We start from the raw sequence: 27182 nt of genomic DNA on the forward strand, positions 1-27182 counted from the left end.
AGTTTCAGGACAATCCACCTTTTTCAGTGAACCATCATTTAAAACACATCCACAGAGTGAACAGATTTCAATCCACATTGCACATTTAATAAACATGAATCAGAGCACGGAGTAACTACGCGTAAAACTCACCTGGACTCGTAAAACTCACCTGGACTCCCACGTGCTGTTTGTCGCGCTGATGCTGATCCGGGTCCCGCTGCAGTTTTGGCGCGCGTTTTCCCGCGGCTCGTGCGCCGATGGCTCCACACCGCCTTTTCTTTCTTTGTTGCTAAAAACGTCGCGCTGCCGTGAGAGGAGCTTCCTCTGACATAAAGCGGAGTTTGAAGTGAAATCAAGAGAGACTTTAGTGAAGCTGTCGACAAACAAAACGAGTTGGCTCGGCTCCCCGGTGCCACGTCATCGGGTGACAGGTCCCTTACCTGTCAGACAGGTGAGCGCCATTTTTAAAAGACCCAACATACATCTGTGCCCACGTGACCCACGCCCACCTGGCGAGAATCACCATGACAACCAAGGTACCGCCCCCATGGATCCATCTATTTCTCTGTCTATCCAGTGTTTCCCGTAGCACTTTATCGTTAAAGCGTCGCCTTGTCTACGTCCCTCCAAACCACGTGAATCTTGCAAAACTCCGCTCGTATCTCCGCGCACCCCGCTCCTCCTCACTTCTTCTCCGTGCAAGGAATCCAATATGATATTTGACATATTTTGAGAGAACAAACTGTATGTAATGTGAAATAAGGCAACAGCACCAACAGTTTATTGTACAATATTTACAATTTATTGTTTAAAACAGCAACTGTAGAGTTTTGAGTCTCACAGACGACACTGAGCATGGACCGTCTTCAGCCTGAAACAACAGAAAGAAAAAGTTATTTCACATCAGACTGAGCAGAGGAGTGTGCACTGACCCTTAAAGACTAGACACATTAACCATCTCTGCATGTGCATTTAAACTTTTAAGTACAGATTTATAGTTATAAAAGATTACCATCTCTCCATACATTTACATTAAAGTAACATCACACTCAAAGACACTAGTTCAGTTTTCATGGGTGAACAGTGTAAATGTGTATTGTTATAATGCATAGGCTGTGTATTGTGGTTGGATAAACAATACATTTAAAAAATGGACCTTGAAACTAGTACAGATTAGTACACATTCAGCATTCGTTTCTTCCTGTCCCCATCAGAGAGTGGGGAATTCAGCAGATTAAAGACGCCATATTGTGTTTTTTCTGGTATTTCGTTGTATTATGTCTGGGGAAAAAAAGCAATGTACTTTGTAACCACGGATTTCTGTTTGTTCAGTGTTTGAATAATGTGAATACGGAGGTCTGGTTCTTGTATTTCTTCTCCAGCAGATGGCGCCACTGCTCTGGGCGACGCGAGGGACTATGTTCTGAAGTCTGCCGTGAGGGCACCTCCTGGTTGTCCCCAGGATCAGGCTGAGGACCAGAGGAGACAGGGCCTTCCCTGTGGTCGGCCCACGACTGTGAACACTTTACCTTTGCACGTTAGAACTGCACTGTCACTGGAGCACTTTAAATCCTTGCTCAAAGCGCACCTTTTCTCCATTAGTTAGGAAGAGACACCTTGGCACCTTGCTGTTATTATTATTTTTATTATTATTATTCAGATTGATTTGCTTATGGTATGTTTTTATTAATTTTATTTATTATATTTGTTATATAAATGTTATTCAGCACTTTGGTAAGCTTTGGCTGTTTTAAATGTGCTATACAAATAAATTTGATTTGATTTCATGACGATTAGGCTACTTTTTGTATGGAAAATACTGATTTTAATTGACACGTTTGTTAATTGTATGAATAGTCTACTAGTCACTACTATCCCGATTAATCGTCGCAACCATACTTGTGAACCTACTTACTTTAAACATGTAACTACAAGATCGAGATAGGCCTAATAAATATAATACAGAGAAAGAACAACAAATGAAATAATAATAATAGAGGGTATTTCTACATTACTCTGGACGGCAGATGGCGCCAGAGCTCCGCAGATGCAGCGGCTCGGGTGAGTGTGGTCGGGCCGCCTGTGGGAGCTCTTCGGGGGCATATGGTTCTTCCTCCTGACCCGACCGAGCGGCGCAGGCAGGGCTGGGGATGCACAACGGGACAGTCCGCTTTACGGGCAAAATACCGCACCCCTACCGATGAACATGGACTAAACAGCGGAGTTTGTGGGTTTAGTGCAGTGTCCGCCGATGTGGCCGCTCACCGAGTTGAAAACATTTGGCTTGTACTTTGACTTTTATTCTCTTTTCACACATCTGCAATGATGCGGGCTGCGCACTGGAGGAGAGCTGCTGCTGCTATTGTGCTCTCTCTTTTCGGATACTTTTACTCCACTGTCGCCAAAACCGTGCAAGAGGACGCCACCAGTGAAGGTATATAGTACTTTAAACTTTTTTTCCCCTTTTGGTTTCTTGTGTCGATGCTTTGTTGGCTAGTTTGGCTGCTAGCGTCTTCAGATGCTGATGCCTTCTTAGCAACATTAGCAACTTAGCTTGTGGCCTTTTAACTGTCTGCAAAGTCTATGTATGCCTTCATTTCTAATTTTACATGTCTTTTAATTTACCATGTGAAATCACTACTAATATTTAAGCCATTTTGTTGGGATAAAATGCTAAACTGGCTTCTTTTGAACAGCTGCTGTGATTTTTGCCATTGTATTTGTTACCCCAAAAAGTCAATACAGTGCTGTAGTACACATAGCATACTGTCTAATTTTAGCATGGATTTAGCCAGAGTTTCTTTTCAGGTTGAGAATAGGGTGACTAGACGTGCCAGTTTACCCGGGACAGTCCCAGTTTTGAGCCCTGTGTCCCCTGTCCCCTGCAGATTTATCCAAAACCATTGATTTGTCCCGTTTTAATACAAGAAATGCCCCAGGTGTCCCTATTTTTGACCAGTCTGATCCCTGGCAACAGTAAGGAGAGGCATACATTGTAATTTGTAAAAAAAAATCATCTTAAAAACGACCAAAACACAAAGAAAATGTGTCTATACTGGCTCACATGTTAGCCATGAGTGGTGTCTGCAGAACATTTTTTCTTAATTACGCACTCGTTTCACAGTTTTATTATTAAAAAAACAACAAAAACAAATGGGGATGTCCCAGTTTTTTATTTGAAATGTTTTCCCCCTCACATTGTTGCCCTCCCATTGACCTTTTGTTTTATATTTATATTTCATTAGTCATTTCTGATTGTATAGGATATGCTGGCTTTTTGAAGACTATCCTTTCTGCATTAGTCCAAGCAAAGTCTCTGTTTACACTAATGAACTAGGTGAATTACTTTGATTTATGCCATCCTATTTTTGAAGTCATGCGTGCACTCTTTTGTTCCCAGTTTTGTTTTGTTTTTTTTTAATTTTACACAGGTTCTGTTTGCCTCAGGTTGACCTTAGCTTAATTGTCCGCTCGTTTGTGCTTGGGTCAATACAGAAGATTTCTCCACTGTCTCCTGCAGACAACATGCACAGTTTGGAGCCAGACTGAGTAGGCATAGATATAGATCTGTGTAACACTGCTGCAGCCCATAATAGGGATGGCATTCTGGCATTGCAACCAAACTTTAACAGAACTAAGTTAATGAGAGGTGGCAATGGCAGTAATTGTGCTATGTGGAGTTGCTGTCTTTTAAATCTTCTAAATTCTACTGTCCTATTTTAAATGATTTAGTTGTTTTATGTCTCACTTCTATGCTGTGTTCATGTTTTAACTAATGAGAATATGATCTTGTACAGTGCTGTTAAAGTTCAAACCAGTGTGCAGAGTAACCAGTTGGTGGTGAATGATTCAGGAAAACAGACCTTAAATTGAAATCACATGTCACAGTGTACAATGTCTCAACTTGTGTTTTTCAGCACCGATGTCTGCTGGTCATTAAACTCAGATTTAATAAAGCTAGATGACTTGGATGACTCCCTCTATCACTTCTGTTATTTCATTCAGTCCTGTATGAATATGAATTGTACCGGCTGTTGTAAGCACTGACAGACTGTGCCTCCCCCTCCTCCATTTGGAAGAACACCAAGCCCCTAACAACACACCCAGTGCAGGCCGGCCATGCCATGCATTTCGTCTTTTGAAGCAGGAGCATGGTTTATAAATAAGATGTGAAAATCTTTATTTGACCCACAATGGGACATTTAATACTAATGATAAACAAGTGGGGAAAATAGCTAACAGATAAATTGGGAAAATACACGCACACAAAGGTTTTATTGTCATTATCAGTGAACAAAATTAACAAACTTTGACTTTATTGTATAGTGCAACATAAAACAATGAATAATAATACAAAATAGACTTATTGTCAATAAGTTCTATTGGATTCTGTTTTGTTTCTTTTAAAACAGATAAAAAACCTTTCATTATAAAGCCACAAACAAGACAGACTTAAAAACAGCACCAATAAAGAAAACTGACTAATTTATTCCTCTAAACTCTAAGCTCAAACCACATGCTTTTACTCAAAGAAGATTGGCTCTGAACCTCTCCATTAAAAGACCCAAGTTGATCATTGATGATTGACAACAAGAAATGTGTCTAATTGCCCAGTCCTAGTCTACATAAAAATAGGCCTGTCACGATAACAAATTTTGAAGCACGACATTGTGATAATCAGCAATATTGAAACTACTTTATGCTACTGACACAAAGTAAGATAATCCCTGTAAGCACATTTTTAAATGGACAGTATCATTAAAAAGCCTGAGCTGCAGCAAATGAAAAGTAGCATAGACATAATTGGCCATAGAAGTTGTTTATTCTACCTTATACAGCTCAAACCTTGCGTTATTATATGTGATGACGATTATTAAAAAAATCTCTTCTTTGTTCGATAGGATCCCATTTACTCACAGACTCCCTGCTGCTTTAGCTGCTGTTGCTCGGATAATTGGTTTGAGGGCATACTATTGTCTGGGCCACACTTTCCTTGATGTCTAATCATCCATATGGTTCTCAAACACTGAGTATTTACAAATGAGGGCCAGTTACACAGACTCTTTGGCTGTCTCCCTGCCTGAGTCTTAGCTTGTTTAACAATGATGTCACCCGGAGATGTGATTTATTGACAGAAGACTTGGGAGGGGTCGTTTTCATTTGTGTGTATGTGTGTGTGTGTGTGTGTGTGTGTGTGTGTGTATGAGTCCTCTCGGGGGACTATTTTTTTAAGTGAGCACAGCTGGGACCCCAATACAGATCAGTGGGAGTGGGACAGGAAGTGAAGTCACCAACTCTTCCATGTGCATCTTTTAAGGGGACTTTCTGTCAAGGGCAAATCCCACCCTTTGTACGGCTGCACAGAACAAATGTTGTAACAGAGGAATGTGAAGAGAGTTCCTCACACAGGACCATGCATGATAATGACTTGAGTGGTTTAAAATGGACAGTAAATGCTAACATTTCAAACTTGATTTCAATACTATAGAAGAGATTCGATACCTAATACCGTTTCCGAGACCACAGTGACATTGTGAACCACTCTTTGTTTTGACTACCAAATGTGATTTTCAACATTAAATAATAGTAATTTCTTTTATGTCATATAATATCTTTGTAATCCCTCAGTCATCCAGATATGTTCCATAGTGGACCATGGACGTAGACTAGTCTGTGTAGTCTTATACTTATGTTCTTTTTTCAGACCAAGAGTTTGTTTTCATTCCTGACAGTTTCGACTGCTCACTAGCGGCCTTCCTCAGAGTGGTCACGTGATGTTGCTGTGACGTGTCCGGTCAGATGATTTATACAGGTTTTGACGCTGTCTTCAGGAGGCAGGATGAGAGCAAAATTTAAATACAGTAACTTGCCCATGGGACTATAAACCGGGATGATGGGGCTTTTTTACTCTCACACACTTGGCATACTGTCCTGAGGACGTCAGACTGCAGATGGTGCTGTCATCCTGCCTCCTCTGGTAGGAAGACAGCACCAAAACCTGTATAAATCAGCTGACCGAACACGTCACAGCAACATCATGTGACTCTGAGGAAGACCGCTAGTGAGCAGTCAAACTGTCAGATATGAAAACAAACTCTTGGTCTGAAAAAAGAACCTAATAACATAAAATATTGGAAGACCGAATGAACGTCATTGGACTATAGTGTTATACTTGTTCTGATAGAGCTCAAGATCATTCTAAAGCTATTCAGAAAAGGTTCATTTCTGTCCTGTGAATGTGGCTTTTTAGTATAGTAGTTTTATTATTGAATAGTATCTGCTTTTCATTACTGTTGACAACCCTAAATTCTATCAAAATCCCCTGTAAAAACAACACTAAGTTCCAAATTTGGGCTAGGCGTTATGTCAAAAAATGTACTGGTATATCACACTTTTTTTGAGGTCCTGATTGATGTAAACTTGGTGTTGTTAAATTCCCCTGAAGAGGTAAATAAGTCATATGCTTCTTCTTAAAGTTCATACACTTAAGTACAATTGGTTAAATCCTCCTGTTACTCACTGAGAGCATTGCTGAAGCTGAGTAAAACAACAAATGAGCTGGGGAAAGTATCCTTGTTTAAGCATAGAGCTTCATTAAAAAGAAGCAGTGAGTCACAATATGGCACAATATTTCAGAAAACTAGCATATTGTCACAGGAAGGAAATCACTATTATATTTAATCACCATATCGGGCTGAACGATTTGGGACAATATATTGTGAGTTTTCTGGCAAGCATATTTTAAAAATAGGATTTTGTTCAAAGTTCACATTTTAGCCCAGAAGAATTGACAAAAAGACTGAAATATGAATTGACAAACACGTCACATTTCAGAATGTGTTTGTACAGATGTAAACTACAGATTTTTTTCCAGAATAAGACAGAATATTGTGTTGTTTATGGACAAGATGATGGTACTTCAAAACTTGCAGCCCTTGCTAATTCTGTCTGTTGACATTGTGATCTTGATTCAATTGTGAGTATTTGAAGTTTCCTTTTTGCCTTAATGTCTGTGTGTTTACTCTCTGGCTGCAGGACTGCTTTTGGCTCTCATGGGGGAGGGGACTCTGTCTAGCCAGAGTTATGGATGTACAGCCGGTTAGCCTTTCGTTGTGTGACAAAGGGTGAGGGTACAGAAGAAGTACTGCTGTAAAGATCAGGGGGAGGGAGGAGAGGAGGAGGGTTAGAGAGAGAAAGAGGGAGGGAAAGAGGAATGGAGGGAGGGTTGGGGCTACAAGCAGGTCAGGAGAGAGGTGTGAAGAAGGGAGAGAGGGAAGCAGGGAGAGAAGAAGGAGGGAGGCAGCGAGAGAGGGAGGGGGAAGATCGTTCTGCTTTAATTGAAAGGTCAACATGGGTCGTCTACCTCCAGCCAGAGATCAAACGTGTCCACATGACGGTGAGGCCTGTGTGGAGACCAAATACATCTACAGGCTGTTTGCGGATTCTTCTTTATGTCATTAAGGAAATCAACTCTTGCCCTTTGTTTTTGTTGTTTTTGTATGTGAAAAAAGTCAATTGTTTTTCCCTCCCTCTAATTACAAGTTTAGGCTCTTTCTATAAGAGGGCCACGTGATACATCAGATCAAAATTAGGAACTTTATTATTATAATTTTTTTATTATACTTTAATTTTTTTATTACTTTTTTATTTATTCTCCCTGTAAGGAAATTTGTCCTTTGCATTTGACCCATACTTCACTGTCACTGGGGCATCTCAGGAGCAGTGGGCAGTGCGTGGCTCTCCCGTGGACTCATCTCTGTAATCTTCTTGCTCGGCTTGCTCAGGACTACCTTAGCTGGAGCATATTATCTATGGTGCATGTTTTGGGTTGATGGGTGAAACCGGAGTCCCCAGAGGAAAGGTAATGATGATACCTTTTCATTCATGAAGACAGAAGCTAACTCTGTAAGCAGTACATATCAACCAATATGGGTTTATTACTGTTTCTTTTTAGAATCCAGAGCAGCTGAGGTATTTGTAGGTCAATATTTAGGGACAATTTTGATCATTACTGAAGTTGTATTATTTGAAATTTCTATAAATGTACTTAGTGTCTTTTGCTACTTTTCACAATGCAGCTTTATTACTAAGCAATAATATTTTTGACATTCTTTGCCCTGGACCTGGTACACTACTATAACAAAGCACTGTAGTTACATGTTGTGTTCAAGTGTACAAGTGTTAAAACACAGTGAACATATGCACTTGAATCACATAGTTAACCCAAACAAAATATCAGTCAATTGGCCAAAATCCATTAAGTTATGGTAACTAAAGTCTAAATATTCTCCTGATATTTAGTTAGACAGCAGCACACACCACACATGTTCTTAAATCCATATGATTATTGTATTATCGTAAAGCAATTCATATAGTATTCTTTCTTTAAAGTAGTCCTATTATCCTAAATTGACTTTTCAGAGCTTTTAACAATGTTTTATTTGTTTTATTTGATGTGATTTGTGCATGTTTGAGCAATCTTTAATTCCTTATTTTCAAGATGCAATTTTACAGATCAGCTCCCTTTTTCACTGGCATATGCCCACTGCTCTGTACTTACTTGATTTTCCCATTTTTATTTCTTTTCTCATTTTGGCACAGTGAAAAAAATCCGCGGCTTGCTATCATGTGAAGTTTTCCATAGGAGGGGCCGACAACTCACATCTCTTTGTTGTCATGTTCTTTACTCCGACGTCAGCTCCCAATGGGCTTAACAGATTTCTAACGCGGAAGTCAACTGACTTGTTTCTTTTATCAAGTCATTTTAGATGAAAATTAATAGATGAACATAAAGATCACAAGCACAATCAATGTTTAAAATCTGCACTGACAGCAAATTTCCAAAGCCTTATTCAGTAACATACAATAAAATTTCTGATCAACTAAAAGCCTGTTTAAGTCCAATCAGTACACAACAAGGTGTCAGTACATAAGGTTATGTTCATTTCCCTTCCAAGCCTTCTTTGACAGAGGAAAATAGTCTATTGTTCTAAAAGGAAGTGTTGTTGGCACTCGGTCAGGAAGTGGTCAGAGGGTGTCCCATTTTGATTGGCCGTGATGTGGAATGCCGTCTCCGTGGATTGAAAGCAAAGGGCATTGGCAACAAAACCAGAGCGACCAAAAGCTCTAGCAGTATTTCAAAGTGAAGTAGTGGCTTTTGAGGAAGGTAGGGCTGAACAATTTTCTAATAGGAGGTTTATGTTCAGAGTTCATATATTAAGCCTTCCAGGAGCATTAACATTTCAAAGAAGACTGAAATCTGAAGTGCTCAACTATTACAAGAATCACACATTTAAGAACATGTTTGTAGAGGTCTAACTACAGGCTTAGCAGCTTTTAGACATGATAAGATACAATATTTTGTTGTTTGTAGAATAAATTACTTAAATAATTTTGTGATTTGCTAATTGTAACATTTTTGATTCAATTGCTCTATGTCTTGTAGCCCTAGAGGAAGTTATGCTTAAAATGCGTTTTTTGCAGAAGTGACGCTGAAGGTCCACCTGAGTGATGCCCACACACACCAACCACTGGGCGGAGTCACGGTGCAGCTTTTCGCCAACCACAGCTTGGTCGCCACGGAAACATCCTCCTCTGACGGCAACGCCCACCTGCGCTTCCCATACCGTCTTGGGACTACACTGGTCGTCACTGCAACCAATCAGGGATATGTACCCAACTCTGTGCCGTGGACTCCCGTGAGACTGCCTGGTAAGAACATCGTATGTAAACAAGCATGGTATGAAATTATTGCTTTAACATGAGGGATTTTAACATGAAGTATTCAAGTTTGACTTTTATTAATTTTTATCAAAATATGTCCTAAAATGTTTTGGTAAATGTGTCAGTGTGGAGGGGAGTCCTCATGAGCCGCACACAAGAGGCCAATAGGTTGTGTTCATGTTCTACAGTTTGATCATGTCATAATTTAAGATGCTTGGCCAGGGCCTGTGAGAGTTGACTGTTTTAAAAATTTATATCTAAAATAGAAATCCACAAACGTTGAACCTCCTCATTATGTGTAAAGGCTTGTGTCCACAAACCTGTAATCTGAATCTCATGGCTTAAAATGTTTTAAGAAATTTTGAATAATGGCACCAGTTTCTAAGGCTGTTATATCATCTCACTTTTGTTTATTTATGCTGACAAAAAATTGCAATATTGTGTCTCTTTTTATTTCATGTGGATAGGCCCAGTAATTACAGATGGACATTAACCATAAACAAGGTCATTCTAAAATATTGTGATGTTCTTGGGTCTAGTCACTAATAGAAATGATCAGGTTCAACTTTTGTGCATTTATTTTTTTAGATATTTATGAAAGTACAATGCAATTGGGAAAACTGGCTCTTGCCCCCCATTTGGGATTATGAAATCATCACTTCCTATAATCCAAAAACCACCAATTGGATTAAGATGCTTCCAGGCCATGGACAATGGAAGAGTGGAAGGAAGGATTGTGAGACAAGGGCAATGTGCTGCCTCAGACTTTAGGCTCTGTCCATTAAAAATGTATTAAGGTTGTTTAATGCCTCTTACGTTTGATAGTCTGTCATTAGGCCTCTGTCAGTGAACCATGTGCTCTTGTTTGTGTTCCAGTATTTTCCTCCATCAGCTTGGACCTGTTACCAGAAAGAGCTGCTTCTCTGATGGTGTATGAAGATGTGATAGAGATTGTCTCAGACTTTCATGGTAAAAGCATTTATTATGTTAAAGGTTCATAAAAATAACATGTATTTAAAGCCACTCGCAGCGATGATGGCCCTCGCCCCGGTGCGCACATACCTCCCACATGGCCGCTGAGGATTTGTGACAGCCCCTGGCATGCTATTCTCTCTTCCCGACAGCCGCACCGGCCAACAGACCCTCCACCAGAAAAATTACAAAGTGCACCTTGAAGTGTTTTTAGGAGCCTTTGTGCCCCTGCTGACCAAAAAAATGTGCTTACTTTGCTATGTAGACTCTGAAATTAGTATTGGCATTAGCCCCAACACACAACGTAGACTTTGTAAACACTGAAATCTCTTTTGGTGAGGTTTTCCCCGCATTTGTAAAGTGTTTAACATGTTGTCAGTAACATCCACCCGCATCTCCCTGTCCCTGCCTGATCTGGCTGGATTTATTGATTTTAGACATTACATTACGCCAGAAATGGTCTAGCCGTCTCTCCCTCTGAGTGGAACTAGTCGGCTACTGTTGTACACAGAGCCAGTAGGGTTGGCAAAAGTATTGAGAATCAGATTGATACTAAAAATAGTATTAAAATTAGATACTCATTTGAGCAGGTATTGATACTAAAAGACATAGACACATTCGCAGGCCAGAAATTAACCTTTCCTTTAGAACAGCTTTAGAACCTACCTGTTCGACTGGGGGATTATGTAGATATAACTCCACAAGTACTACTATTATTCTATTGTTTAAAGAAATTAATACTAGTAGGCAAATAAGCAAAATGTGTATTCACTCTGTGAGCTTATTACTCTAATGTGCTTCTTCTAATGATATAATGGGTTTAGTCCCTTTGTCCACTGAGCCTATTGTATGTTAGTGCCTGGCGGGGCATTCATTTAACGTGTCAGCTGTGTGGTCTACATTAACTGTGAACTCAGACAGACATAAACCTGAATGAGGTGAATACACAATGCTCTCAGCGTGTGTCTGTGGTGTGTGCGTCGCGCCCGAGGGGGTGATACAGCGCCGCGTGTGTCATGAGGAGAGAGAATAAAGAGGACGAAGCATGTGCTTGGACAGTACAGTGGGTGGAGCTGTGGACAGCAGGGGGATGGGTAATGTCCAACACACCAGATCAGGGAAAGTCCAATAGGATTATTTCCCCTGGCCTTAAGAAAATTCACATCCAAATAATTTAAATGGTTTACGCCCAATCAAACATAAAGGTGCCTATGGTAGATCTGAGGAGATGAGAAATGTTTTGAACAAATGAACGCAGTTGTGTTTCACTGCTCAGGAATGTGGACTTGGCTCAGACAAAGTGCAGTGACATCACCTTCTAGCTCCATGTATTTCCTCGACACAGCATTATTGAACTTTTCTGAATGGAATCAAATGTTTTTTTTGTTTGTTTGTTTTGTTTTTTTAAAGAAAGCACATGGGAGCAGAAGTTTAATAATTTTATTCTATTAATTAATTTATGTTTGGGAATAGAATCTTTATTTATGTAGCAATTTTCAAAACAAATAGATACAGCAACAAGATTCATCTTACTAGGTCTAAAACAATAAATGGTAAAATCAAGAGAACCTTTGTGAAACAGGTTATCTGAAGGCCGCCACACACTACAGGATTTTTCAGTCTTTAACGATTTTTAAATGTGTGACAAAGAGCACACACTGCAGACATGAGGAGAATCTTATGAGATTTTAAATCTCCGATCCTGAAGACTGCATTGGGATTTGGCCACGTACCACAGGCTAAAGTTATGAGTGCACCTCACGTCAGCTGTTTCCTGTCTATTTCCTGTCTATTAAATCATTCACTTTGAGTGTTCAAAAGATTCTAGTATTGCTCTTCTATATCTTTTTTTTTTTTTCTGTATTTCTTGAGTTTGTACCTTGCGTCTCTGTGTCCGTCACTCCGTCTGCCCCTGATGCTCTGTTTTATTGGCTGTTATCGTAGCGTTGCTGATGTTTGGTGGTTACGATCTGACAGAGCAGCTCAGAGTCACAATGAGGAAGAGCACAGTGGCTTCAAAATCGCACACGAAGACACGAAGTCGGGTCACACCTTCCTGAACTCGGGGGAAGCAAATCTCAGCCTAAATCAGGCAAATTCTCCTGTAGTCTGTGGCGGCCTTAATCTACCCACAATATGATTCGTGACAAAGATGCATTGTGTTCCTTCTAATAAAGACTTCTTCAGACTCATTATGAAATAGCCAGTGTATTTTGAATGTTTTTGTCTTTTGTGCTTCAGGTTTTAAGGGTCAGCCGAGTGTCCACTTCCTGCGTAGAGCCCTGAGTCTTCCTCCAAACTCGTCCTATTCTAACCTGACCGCTCTACTCACTGTGGCCAGCTCTGCCTCTCATCTGCAACACTTCCCTTTTCTGCAGGGCCTCAAAGGCAACGGCACAGGTCAGAATTTGCATATGATGGCTTTTCTTGATTTTCCCTTATTATTACATGGTTTGGTGGGATAGTACCTGTGATAAATATCATAGTTTTATATTAGTCAGGTGAAAGTTATGGCAGTGGGGTCAAAAAAGGGTATAGTAAAACGGACTGCCTATTGACCTATGACGTCAATACACAAAACTCTATCCAAAATGCAGACACAAGGAAAACAGACACAAGGAAAGCATTCTTCTGGCAGTTTAAAATAAAGGTGCTGTCAGTTATAATAATAACTGTTGTACAAGACAATATTTGCCCTTGTTTACAATATGGTTGCTAGGTAACAGTTATGCAATTACCTCTGTGTATGTCCTATCTGCTGCCTATTTACAACCATGAAGTAAAATAATTATGTTCATTGTTTTAGCCAAATGTGTAGTCTAACATAACATGTCATATAAACTTAAACATGGACCGTTTAAATATATGTCAGTAATCTTATCAGTAAAGTCACAATTTAGGTTGTATCACAGTTCATTTACTCATAATTTGGGGATAAATTATTCACTTTAAGAGGTTAATTGGTGGTTTTCAGAATCTACTATGTGTTGTCATACTCTCACATGGGGGGCAAGAGACAGATTTCCCTTCTGATAACATTGCATTTGCCATAAAATATCTAAAAGTTAAATTCGTAAGTGTTGAAACTGATCATTTCTATAAGTGAAGAGGCCCAGGAACTCACTGGATGAATGCAAACGTCTGCATTTTAAGATTATAATATAAATTTTAGCTACTCCCATCTGTAGCATTACTGGACTGTGATGAGATCTAAAACCCAGCAATAAAGCTATCACTCTTTTGTGACTGGTTACATTCACCTGTCATTCAATCAGATCAGAGAAAGACAGACTAATGGGATGAGTGAAGGAGGAAAAGTTGTATTTGTATTTTTAAAAAGCTTATAACAATCTCCCCTGAATAGCAGATTAGGGTTGTTAAAAGCACCAGAAACGTATCATCTGCATATCAGGATTTAATGTACTGTAATAATTTTGAGGTTATATTGTGGATATAGTGTGGTTTTACTTCCCACCCTGAGCTCAGAATCACTCTTGTCTCCTGTTCTACATCCTGGTCTTCCTCTGTAAACTCTTTTGAATGAAAAGTTTTCATCTCCTCAGCATGCCTTCTCTTCCTCCCGGCTGAACGAGCAGAGCCGTGCTGTGTGACACTTTCTCTTTAGTTTGTCATGTTCCCTCCACCCTCTTTCCTTCTTCCTGGTCTTTCCCTTGTTTTCTTTCCTGTGTCCTGCCTCATCGCTCTCCTTTATTTTCACCGCTGTTTCATCTTTCATCCTCCTGCTGTTTCCTGCTGGAGTTTCTCGTCCCATTCACAACATCGTAGACTCTTGTTGTTTTCTTGTTGCTGCACTGGCTCTCTAGAATGTGCTCTAGCATGTGAGTGATGTGTCTAGAGATTGTTACGTACTGTTCTTGAATACAATGTGCAGTGTTCTGGAAAATGTTATGTGTTTCTAAAACTGTAGATGTTCTAGAGGATTGTCTGTGTTTTAGAGAATATTGTCTTCTAAAATGGTGGGTGTTGTAGAGAATGTTAAGTGTTCTTGAATGTGAATTGTTCTGGAGAATGTTGTGGTCTAAAATTCAGTTTGTTAAAAAAAAAAGGAAAAAAAAAAGAAGTGAGTCACAACTGTTGAATTTGTTTTCATCCCTCGGCTGTCTCACATCTAATCACAGCTTTATAATGCCACAACATTTTTGCCATATAGTTAACTTGTGCAGACAGATAAGGTTTTAAATTGTGTTAATTTTTTAATAAATTAATGGGGCCAGATACTGACTTTGATTAAAGCATTAAAGCGTTATAAATCCCAGCCTAATATACCTCTTTAAACTGTTGCTCTTTTAGGGTCTGAGAGGAGGTTCGACCTGACGCCCATTGCTGCAGTCTCTGTTCATTTATTGGCCAGTGACGGTGTGGAGCTGCAGGTGAACGAGCCAATCACAGTCTCTGTCCCGCTCCCTGCAGACAGCGGCCTCAAGGAAAACGACCACGTCCCGGCCTGGAGATTTGACCCACGATTAGGTAACTTCTGTAAAAAGTACTTGTATTTGTCTTCTTTTGTTTTACTGAATATTACTTACATGAATTCTATTTATCTGAGGTTGCATAGTTCTGACTAGTTGAGTTTATTTTTTTGTTCTACATTATTTGTTTCAGTGCATTTTTCCTTAATTAGGGCCTGTTTACACGAGAACGCTTGCGGGATAAAACAGCAAAATATTTTATCGGAAGTGCCTTTCGTTTAGACGGTGATGGCGTTTTTGGGGCTTAAAAACGCAAAAATCTGAAACCACCTTCCAGAGTGGAAAAGTTGAATATGGTCCACTGTAGTGTTTCCATCTACACTGCCCAAGATGCAAAACTCTGGTCAGATCTGCTCACGTCACATACATCACCACCTAGCGTCACCACCTAGCCGCCTGACATGCATACCTAATCGATTTGCACACACTTTTGCGTCACCGTATGCACACAGATTTCCTCCCAAAAATGCTTGTCTAAATGCGGAATAAAAAGTGAAGCCACTTCTGTGTCTTCTGTTCAGAGCGTCATCATATAAACGAAGCCTCAATCCATATGACCTGCCAATCCATGGGTCCAAGATGATGAACAAAACATTATATATTTTATGTGAAAAAAACAGGAAGCTGAAACAAACAGGACTAGTTTGTTTTCACTAAATTGTATTCAAACTGACTTCACAAACTTAATATTATAAGTAGGGGTGTCAAATTATCGCGTCAATTGCGATTAATTAATTACAGTCATATTTGAGTTTCTTTATTATAAAACCTGTTTTTATGTGTTGTTGGGACAACAACACACACACACAAAACACATTTATAAATTTTTTTGTTTCGGTAATTCCACTCATTGCCGGAAACCCACACGAAACACGCGCAGTAAGAGCGATGTCAACGTCATGTTAACGTTGGCGGCGTCAGTCGCACAATGGACGAGGTCGAAGAGCCAGTAGAACAGAGGCAGCAGCGCACAGGTAAAAACACATTCGTGTCTTGGAAATTATTCTCCCGACGTGAAATATAAAAGAAAATAACAAATATAAAATCGCCTGAAAACAACCTGCATAGACTCATGATGTCTGCACTACTGTCCTATAGTGACCTGCCACATGAGGGGACACGCACACAAACACACACAAACACACACCTTCATCATCGTCATTAACCTGAGAACGCGCGGACCACGTTTCCTTCCGTAGTTACTGCGCGGACACCGACGTGCTCCCGTGAGCCGCGTGTGGACCGTGTTTTCTCGCGTACGCGGCGTAAACCGCGCTTCCTCCTGTGAGCCTCTAAACCAGAACTAACACCAAGACTAAAACCAGGACTAAACCAGGACTAAACCAAGTCTAAACCAGAACTAAACCAGGACTAAACCAGGACTAAACCAGAACTAAAACCAGGACTAAACCAGGACTAAACCAGAACTAAAACCAGAACTAAAACCAGGTCTAAACCAGGACTAAACCAGAACTAAAACCAGAACTAAAACCAGGTCTAAACCAGGACTAAACCAGGACTAAACCAGAACTAAAACCAGAACTAAAACCAGGTCTAAACCAGGACTAAACCAGAACTAACACCAGGACTAAAACCAGGATTAATCCATTCCAGGACTAAAGTAGGACTAAAGTAGGACTAAAGTAGGACTAAAGTAGGACTAAAGCAGGTCTAAACCAGGTCTAAACCAGGACTAAAACCAGTGATCTCATATATAAAGCATTTCTCTATCAATAATATTTTTAATATGGTTAAGGAAAGACTGGACTTTTTATTGTCTTTAAGTAGACAAAAGTTATTATGTTCAGATTTCCTCGTCTTTGCTACTTTACAGCAAACAGTTTCTTATTCATGGAGACTTGGGCTCAACAGCCAAATTGGAGAGATTTGTTAAACAGTAAATTACTTTATAAAGTCACTTTTTTAAATCTATATCAGTCTTTTGATCTGCCACAATAATGTAATAATGAATTTAAATGAAAATACCTCAAATTGAAGGCTTTTCTCAGCAATTTTTAGGTGAGATTAAAATGAGATTAATTAGATTAATTAATTACAGATCATAATTAATTAATCTCTCAATTCTTTTAATCGCATGACAGCACTAATTATAAGCAATCAATCAAGCTTTATTTCAGACTCCAATGGGTCCATATAATATGTTATAATATTAATATTAATCTTGTAGCTTTAAATTGTTTTGAACTGACCACAACCGCAGCTTTGTGATTAAATATTCTGATATGCTAATTGAATAGTGTTGAGAGAGAAGAGCTGAAACTTTATGTGCATTATCAGTTGAATAGACCAGAATTACATACAGAGATATTAACTATAAACCATGTCAAAACATCTGCATTTTCACAATTAAAAGGCATATTTTGGCACAGAATTATGACCTGCTTCCAACCAAATTATCAGACTGTAAGCAAGTAAATCTTAACTAGTCAAAAACTACTCAAAGCAAAGTAAATCTTATGAATTAAATACTAAGGGAGCGTGCATGATACTGCCTGATCATGTGATAGAATGTTGTCAGAAATGAAAATAAAATTGTGACTGACCATTCATATTAATCAGGTTTGAAGGCACAATAATACTCTATGACTTCTATGACTCTAAATTTCTTTTTCTAAAGACACTGTACTTTAAAAACATGAAAAGCAGAACTAGTTAATTTTAAACAGTTTGCAGTGGTCAAAAATTATTCCTCACTTACCTTATGCATTCCGAGCAGCCTAATTAGTCAACATGATGAGTTTATAAGTGGTTTTCACAACTGTCAAAGACCAGAGTGAATTTTTGCAGTGACCGTAAAGGCTAACAACAAATAGCATGCTAACCAAGCACTTCCTGATTTTTGGACAAGTAAACACTTTGTAATTAAACACAGCAGACATCTTTTGACCTCAAGATCTGCTCAAACACATTGAAAATAATTGTGTACAAAAGCACAAAACATGAGCCAAGCAGCTTATGAAAAGGGCATTGATAAGGGTGCCACTACAAATACCATTTTTCAACACTTCTCCAGGCTAAATCCAATGCTTCTTAGCAACTAGACCAAATAAGTAACGCTTGACTAAAATTGTACAAAACAATCTCATCATAATACTCAGATTTAGTTTCTACACTGATCATGCATGAAATGTGCAGAATTTGATTTATTAATAGGATTATTTCTGTCACATTGAAGTTTTACTCTTTTTTGTTAGTTATTAATTTGTATCTTGGATAAATGTCCACTAGGTAACTTTCCCCATCACCACGGTGGAGAGGTTATTGCTTTGCCTGCAATGTCCCACATTATTAAACTTTAAGTGCATTTATTCAATTATGGGTGCTTTTATTGCTCAAAAATACCTTTAATAACATGCATTCTTACTGTGAGTGGGGTTGAATGCTCCACAGATATGACCTAAAACTTGCTTAATAGCGGCACCTGCCAGTCTCCATGGAGATACATATGATGGAATGTTCCACAGTATGGCACAAAAAGTTTGTGTAACTGTTAAACTCTGTGGACAAAAGAGTTGATATTATGTAATAGGAAGGAGATCATTTTCACTGGTGCCTTGGTGTTATTGAGTGTAAAATCAGGTCAGATACTTCAGGCGCTCTGAATACTGTCTGTACAGGACTGAATAAAGGGCTGGCCTCAGCTGTGTTGACTTTTTATGGGTGAGAGGCAGAAGAAACTCACAGGACACTCACAATGTTCATGTTTGAACTGTGTCTGCACGACACTCAGGAGCATTGTTCCAGAGCCGTGGGAACAAAATCATTTATGTCACTATTAAGAAAGAGCACTCCTCCGAGGAGAGACAACGTGAATCCTGTTTTTAAAAATTATGTTAAACAATTAATTGGTATAAATACTTTCTGGCCAACTAACATCACACAGAGCAGTCAACCTAGATATTGCCTTCACATGGATATCAGGACCATGTTGATTACTAATATATACAAATGTTTTTTCTATCTTTTTCTCAGACTATAACTGGAAGAGATGGTTATTAATCTAAGAACAGAACGCTTAAAACTGATTTCATATTGAGTTAATGCATGTTTCCTTTGAAGTTTACATTTGTTTACATTAGCAACTACAACCAATATGGTGGCAGATGGCAAAATAATTAGTAATATTTTAGTCCATCATCATGGGCTTTGACGTCACTACCATGTTTTATATAAACAAGCGTTCTGTCTTAAATTACGTTTAATAATAAAGACTACAACTATCAGCGCACTAGTGGCTCGCTGGTCACAGCGCTTATATAATAGTGAGAGTAGTGGTCAGAGGGATCAGTAGCACAGATGGCAGTCTTGCCTGTGTCAGCAGGGCAGCTGTGGCTACAGAAGTAGCTTCACCAAGTATGTTGAGTGAATGAGTAATGCATTTGGCGTTTTAGCTCTTAAAGGTGATGCTATTTAAATCCAAGTCAGTTATGATATTGTACATGCATCATGTTGCTTATGCTTTGTTTCTGATTATAAGGGTGCTTGGAGTAGAGGGTGGGGCATAATACTCCTCTACGGCTTAGAGTTTTAAAATAATTGTTTCAGTTTAATTATGACCCAAATATTCTTGGATAGTTGATTTATTTTTAATTCTCGAGCAGCTTCAAGATGTGTTGTACTTGCTCTTGTCCTCTTGAAATAGGACTCATTAATCTCAATGGTATTTTCCTGGTTCAATAAAATGTTAAATAAAGAATGACAAAAGGTCCCCACTGAACCCTGCCCTGCTCTAGGATGTTCCTGGTTGGATTTGGGAGGTGCTGACTCACTCTCGTCTCTGGCCTTGGAGCCTTGTGTTTTCACTTATCTCACTCCTCCTCTGTGTCCGCTCAGGTTTCCTTTTCCCCAGTGTTTTTTCCTTTCTTTCCTCTTCAAATCTTTTTTTCTCCATGTCCTTGTGTAAAAAGATTGATACAGATTTCCGACTTGTGATGCTGATAGTTTACAAACATTACCCGCGGGGCTATCACCGGTCTAAACGAACCAGGCGTGTAGGCCAGAGTAGTTGTTTCCTCTGTTTGGTGATTAGCTGTTGGCACTTTATAATCTGAAGTTTTTTGTATCTCTGTCTGACACTAGCTAGGCTGCTAACACACTGTGAGTTTGACTAAGTTTGCTGCCCCCCTGTGGTTAAAGGATGAACTGCCAGAGCATTGATTTACACACATTGATTTACTTAGATGGGACAAGAGGTTTCGATTTTCCATTGGTGGCATTTTCATTTTGATGAGCTATTTTCACTGCCATTATAAATATATTCATAGTACTTACATAATTAATAAATAAATTTAAGTTCAATCAGGTTGCTAAAAAGGTGAAAGTGCATTAGAATCCAACTCAGAAATGTTACGAAAGGGACATGAGCAACAATACTTTTAATATGTAGGTGTTATTATTGGGTAAATGATTGTTGGTTGCAATTTAACACAAAAATTGCGTTTATTGTAGAAAATTGGTTCATGCTGTTTTCCTGTACTGTTTCCTGATGATGCTGTATTTCCTTATATCATGTTTTAAAGTGAATCGAATGCTGTTTGTATTACACAGGGGTCTGGATAAAGAGCAGCTGGGGTCACGTGCAAAAGGAAGGAGATCAGCTCGTTTTGACGTACATTGCCCCTCAGCTCGGGTACTGGCTTGCTGCAATGTCCCCACTGCATACAGGTGGGTGCGCCACTCCTATGAATTAAGTTTTTTTGTTGATCAGATGTCCTAGAGTTGGAATATTAATCTCAATCAAAGCTAAAATGCAATTTGAATAGTCACAATCAGCAACCAGGCACCATATGTATCATCTAGTAAGCCAGTAGAATATGTAGAATATGTATCCACTGTAGTTCAAATGTTAGTGCTCAATCATGTGATTAAAATGTGCATAGTCAACTGAATATTGATGTTAAAACCTAAATAGTTAATCATGTCACAAATGCAAACACTTTTCAAAAGAATATCAATTAGATTATTATCCCCAATCACTCGGTCTCAGTTGTAATGCTTTATACAGCTGTAACAATGAACAATAATAGTATAGTAATTAATCTTATAGTACTTCGTTAGGGTTCCAGAAAAGATAAATAAAATAGTCTATTGTGAATTGTGAATCTTTTAAACAGGTCCCGTGATTGCCAAAGACATCAGTATGTACCACACTGTGTTTCTGCTGGCCATTCTGGGGGGAATGGCTCTCATCCTGCTCTGCTTGTTCTGCCTCCTGTTGTACTACTGCAGGTACGTTTGCAATAATCGATTCATCTATAATTGACACATTATACACACTTTATAAACACTTTATAATAACTACACCTTAATTAGCCCTAATAAATCATGAACAAAGATTGAATTCCTAGTGAATACAAAGTTTTTTTAGGCTTAATAAGTAATAAAGGATTTAGGGTATTGATTAAATTTTTTTTAAACATTTTGTAACAGTATAATATCATTAAATATAGAATCCAAATCACATGATGGTGGGGCATAATACTCCTCTGCGGGTTAGCATTTTAAAATAATTGTTTCAGATAATTGTGATTTTAATTTTGACCCAGATATTCTTGGATGGGTGGATGGATTTATTTTTAATAGTTCTAATAGGTCACAAATACAAACCAGAATTGAATTATACAGATGGCAGTTTTTTGTTTTTGTTTTTTTGATTGAAATAGACCATGTAAAAATATAATTATAGGTACAAAGAAGGCCACGCAGACTTAACAATGCACTAAATAAATTAACTTATGCAAGGACTGACAGAGCGTTAGACCTTTCTTGTTTTATAGACAAAAAGAAGAAAAAAATACCTGCAACTTTAAACAATAATTATGCAATAATGCTTCACGGGTTTTTTCTCTGATGTTTTTGTGATTTACAGGCGCCGATGCACAAAGTCTCGAGGCTCTCACAGAAAGTTTGTTTTAGCTTCTGGTTTGGACAACAGCAAAAGAGACCAGGCCACCTCCATGTCCCACCTCAACCTAATCAACAATGAGGTAATTTACTCTTAAAGCTTTTATACAGACAAGTACGAAAGCAGCCCTTATCTCTCTTTTAGTTTATAAAGTTTGACTAATTGAAGAAAACATTCAGATTTTTATGATAGAGATGCACTAAGTTACTTTAAGTGAGGGTTTGCCATCTGCTTGTCTCCATGGAGATGTTATTAGTTTGCTTAGAATGTTCCACAGTATCACATTTAACAGATCTGGCATGCATTTATTCAGTTAAAGAAAATAACATCTCTATAGGGACAAGACGGTAGTGAACCCTCCTCCAGAAAAGTTACACAGTGCACCTTTAAATTAACTGAATCGACTGTCATATTTGTACTTCTGCTTCCTCCTTTTGATCTTCCTCTGACATTTCCTGTTCGTTTAAAAATAATGTTCTTTTGACTTTGAATTAAAGTTCAGGTAGTACAAAATATGAACTGAACTGTCTGTGTATCATTCATCCATTTGTTTTTCAAAATAAAAGCAAAATAAGAAAATGAAAAAAACAAAAATTTTCTTCATTATTTGTCTCCAAAAACCAAAATGAAAAAACATAACTATTTGTTTTTTCCAATTTTTGATTTTGTGTTTAAACGAGTAATGGAAAAAACTGAAACAGCCGTTTCTCGTTTCCGTGACTTGGACTTTTGCGCCGCATACGGATTAAACCAGGACTGAACCAGGACAAAACCAGGACTGAACTAAGACTAAACCAGGGCTAAACCAGGTCTAAACCAGAATTAAACCAGAACTGAACCAGGACTGAGTGTTGGGATGGGCCTGGAGGTGCGCCCATGTAGACTGTCGGTTGACCACGGACGAAAGGAGCAGCACAGAGCCATGCCCCACAGGGCTAACCGCAACACCCAATCATGCTTTAGTTTTGGTTTGGTCCTGGTTTAGATCTAGTTCAGTCCTGGTTTCGTCCTCCTGGTTTCGTCCTGGTTTCGTCCTGGTTTCCTGGTTCAGTCCTGGTTCAGTCCTGGTTCAGTCCTGGTTCAGTCCTGGTTCAGTCCGTATTCGGCTCAAAAGTCCAGCGTCACAGTCTAAGTCATGGAAACGGGAAATGGACATTATCTGTTTTTTCCATTATTAATTTAAACAAAATCGAAAACTGAAAAAATGAATCGTTATCTGAAGAAAAAAGTTGCTTTTTTGTTCTTCCGTTCTTATTTTTGGTTTTATTTTGAAAAACGAATGAACAAATGATACACGGATTTTTTCTCACATCTCTTTCTGTAATTTTCCTTTAGGTGCAGCTGGAGCTCGTGTCCACTGCCACAGAGCCGGACATGACAACCCCGATGCTGAAGCCTTCGTCCTTCGACCCCCATGAAAATCGCCCCCCGCACGGCCTCCTGCATCAAACCAAACACAGCCGCTCGTCCCTAGGCAACAACAGCCGCCATGGATCATCTCTCGGCAACCTCACCCCTCGCAGCAGAGACTATCGCCAGTCCGCGGAAACATTTCAGCTCAAGACTGCACTTCCATGTGGGACGGACCGAAGCTACCGCCAATCGTACACCTCCGTCTGCTCCTCCACCAATCCTGTTTCAGATAGACTGTCCAATCAGGGCCAAGTGTCTATTAACCAGCTCAGTAGTGCCGGGAACGTTGACTGCATTTCCCCCTCCTCCCCTCCTCACTCTCCGAGCCGAGGGGAGCCGGCTGAGTGTAGACCCCAAGACTACCTCCTATCCCGGTCAGTAGACAACTTGGAACGCCCGCTCACTCCTCTCTCCAGACCAGGCCAAATCCTCTGCTGCGGCTCTGTGGACTTGCTAAGTGGAGGTGAGGGCTACTCCAGAGTGCGCCCCACGCTGGTGATCCCTGCACATTACATGCGTCTACCTGGGGAGCACCCGCTATCAGGTCAAGCCCTCCTCCTCCAAACTGACGAGCAGAGCGACTTAGAAACAATCCAAGCTGAACTAAACGCTTCCCATTCCCAACAGCCCCTTGGACAATCCCCAACAGACTGCATTCCAGGGTCTACAAAAAAGACCGAAGTGGAGGGGCGGGGCTTGTCGGAGTCATTATCCATCCCGACCGCCATTGGAGAAACGGGACTTGTCGAAATCAACAGCGAGGACACTTTGCTCGCTGAAAAAACTCTAATGGAGCTCAGAGGTGGCAAGCCGCTGCCACACCCGCGCGCATGGTTTGTTTCACTCGACGGCCGCTCCAACGCTCACATTCGCCACTCCTACATTGATCTACAGCGAGCGGGATGCCACAGCGGGCCAGTAGGGGGCGGGAGTAGCGGTGGAGGGAGGCATAGCAATAGCAACGACGCCAGCTTGGACTCCGGCGTGGATCTAAATGAGCCCAGAGTAGCGAAAAGAAAAGGGGAGGTAGGGAAAGAGGAGAAAGAAACTATAAAAGAAAAACCAAAAAGCACTACACCTGCGTCTGTCTATACACAACTGGTTTATGTGGATGATATTGAAGTAGTGAGCAGTAGTGAAGATCCAACAACATGTGGTCTACAAAACAACTCGCCCGCACCCACTGAATCCAATATAGTCCCCGCTCTTAATAAAGCAGAGGAGCAACAACCGCTCTCCTCTACCTCTTCTCCACCTTCATCCCCTCATCTTTTGCCCTCTCCCGAAGAAGTGACTATAAGGACTGATACACTTCTTTCTCCCAATGAAGACGCAGTGCAAGAGGATGGAGAGGAGGAGAAAAAAAGCCCGTGGCAGAGGAGGGAAGAGCGCCCCCTCCTGGCGTTCAATCTGAAATGATGCAGGACAACCACTTTGTTTTATATGGGTGAATGAAAAATCTAATGGACATTTTATGAGCGATGTGTTGGCAATTTATGCACAACAAAACTATGCCTTTGTAGAATGTTTTGGAGAGTTTCAACTTTTATTATTCACGTTTTTAGCTTGAGCCATATTGGTCTCATTCGTTTAAAGGTGCGCTACATAACTTTTCTAGCGGAGGGTTTCCAAAGGAGACGTTATTGCTTTACAGTATGGCGTGAAATCTGTGTATCTCTGTGAAGGCAATCAGGCTACCTTATTAACAAGTCAGATCTGTGGAGAGGTGAACACGATCACACCAAGAATGTTTTTCAAGGTCTTTTGAGGATTAAAAACACCTGTAATTGAATATATCCCAAATAGATTATTTAAAGCCATACTGTGTAACATTTTAGGCAAAAAAAATAACATCATGCTTGTGACCGTCCACCAGAAAAGTTACACATTGTACCTTTCATTTTATTTTGGAAGTTTTCTTTTAGACATTTTGCAGGTGACTGAAGCACTTGCATTGCAAATCTGAAGGCTGCATGAATGAATGTTTACTTGAATTACCAGGGGAGACATTTCTCGAATCAAACCACTTTTCTTCCATACAGCCTTGCAAGATCCTGAAATTCTTTAATTATTACACCACTATATTTGTAATTATACCAAATACCACTGCAAGCTCACTTAATATGAAGGTCTCTGTAGAAGCTAAACCAGTGCTTTAATGGCCCTGACTATGCACCACTATTATACAGCTGCTTGAGGTGTTTTTATATTATTTTTATGTTAATTATTATGTGTTTAATTACCAATGCCAACATAAAGTATTTACACATATTATTTAGTAAAATTGTATGCTAAGGGCTTTTTCTTGTGCACTCTTCTTGTCATACACACAAACATAAATTACCTTGAACTAAAATTGAGCTTGCTGTTTCTTGGTGCAGCTTGATCCCTCAAGTGCCTTTTTAATCAACATCACTGCAGCAGGTTTGTGGATATATTTCTTTATTTTGTTTTTAATTTTCTGCCTTTTATTCCTCTACCTCATGCCGCTCTGATTGTGTCTAAGGCATGCAGTAAACCACTACAGCTCTAGCAACGGATTCCTCTTAGTTATAGTAACAATTCACTCTTAACCCTTATTTTAAATGTTAATGTTTGTCTTGTATGTACAGAGAGACAGCCTCCATTTGAGATGCTGCAGGTTGGATTGTTTTATAATTTAATTTTTTTGTATGACAGTCACAGGCAACATCGATTGTAACCCGACCCGTTAAATGACTTATTTTCAAGTGTTTATTATTGTGCAAATTAAAGGCCTTTCTTTATCTTAAATCAATCTCCAACTTCGAATATACACATGCTTTACATTAGCCTGAATGTGTAAATGATTCACTTGCATTATATTTGAAGCCTGTTATTCTGAATAAATAAATACAATAAAATGTGCTGCATGTAGTAGTTTGTTGGCATATTCTAGCACATTTTTTTACACAATATTCTTGGGAATGGTTGCAGTTGGGCAGGTTATTTGTTTATTTATTATTATTATTATTATTATTATTTGATTATTATTAATTTAAAATATTATAATACAGACCCCAAAACTTGAGCTTATACAGTTTTACAGTTTAGTATTATGTTGTATAGGCTGACTAGTTTTTGCAGGACTCTAATATTATATTAAATCGCTGTAGGTAGTTGATTTTTATACTTAAACCTAAAATAGTAGGCTTATAATATTTAAAGTACACATTTAAAGTAAGGTGATCAGATTTTCAAAATAAAAAACTAGGACATCCCTGGTTTGGGTTAGTTGGTAATGATAAAATTGTGAAATGAGTGCGTAATTAAGGAAAATTGTTATGCACTCAGCACTAATGTGAGTCAGTATAGTCACATTTTCTTTGTGTTTGGTCATTTTAATAGAATAGAATAGAAAGCCTTTATATTTTATTCTGTTCTATTCTATTAAAAAAAAAAAAAGACCAAACACAAAGGAAAAAAAATAGAATAGATATAATAGTTCGGTCATTTTAAGCAGATTTTTCTGTATTTTACCTAAACAAGTGACAATTTATGATATGAAATTGGTCAAAAATAGGGACACCCGGGATATTTCTTGTATAAAACTGGGACAAATCACTGGTTTGGATAAATCTTCTGGGACAGGGGGACACAGGGCTCAACACTGGGACGCCTGGTCATCATAGTTTAAAGATGCACTCTGTAACTTTTCT

General features: G+C 39.2%; 1 protein-coding gene across 1 annotated transcript; it reads left to right on the plus strand.

Annotated features, from left to right (window-relative positions):
- The first annotated feature begins 2111 nt into the window (after window positions 1-2111).
- On the plus strand, window positions 2112-26389 carry fam171a1 (family with sequence similarity 171 member A1). The gene is made up of 9 exons (XM_055164284.1): window positions 2112-2416; window positions 9466-9693; window positions 10582-10674; window positions 12919-13077; window positions 14989-15165; window positions 20736-20852; window positions 21302-21416; window positions 22057-22174; window positions 23428-26389. The coding sequence occupies exons 1-9, from the start codon at window positions 2305-2307 to the stop codon at window positions 24922-24924; spliced, it is 2616 nt and encodes an 871-aa protein (XP_055020259.1). The 5' UTR covers window positions 2112-2304; the 3' UTR covers window positions 24925-26389.
- The last annotated feature ends 793 nt before the right edge of the window (window positions 26390-27182 follow it).

The sequence above is a fragment of the Boleophthalmus pectinirostris genome, unplaced genomic scaffold (genome assembly GCF_026225935.1).
Source record: "Boleophthalmus pectinirostris isolate CB_2022bp ecotype Guang Dong unplaced genomic scaffold, ASM2622593v1 HiC_scaffold_6, whole genome shotgun sequence".
In the NCBI taxonomy this organism is placed as follows: domain Eukaryota; kingdom Metazoa; phylum Chordata; class Actinopteri; order Gobiiformes; family Gobiidae; genus Boleophthalmus; species Boleophthalmus pectinirostris.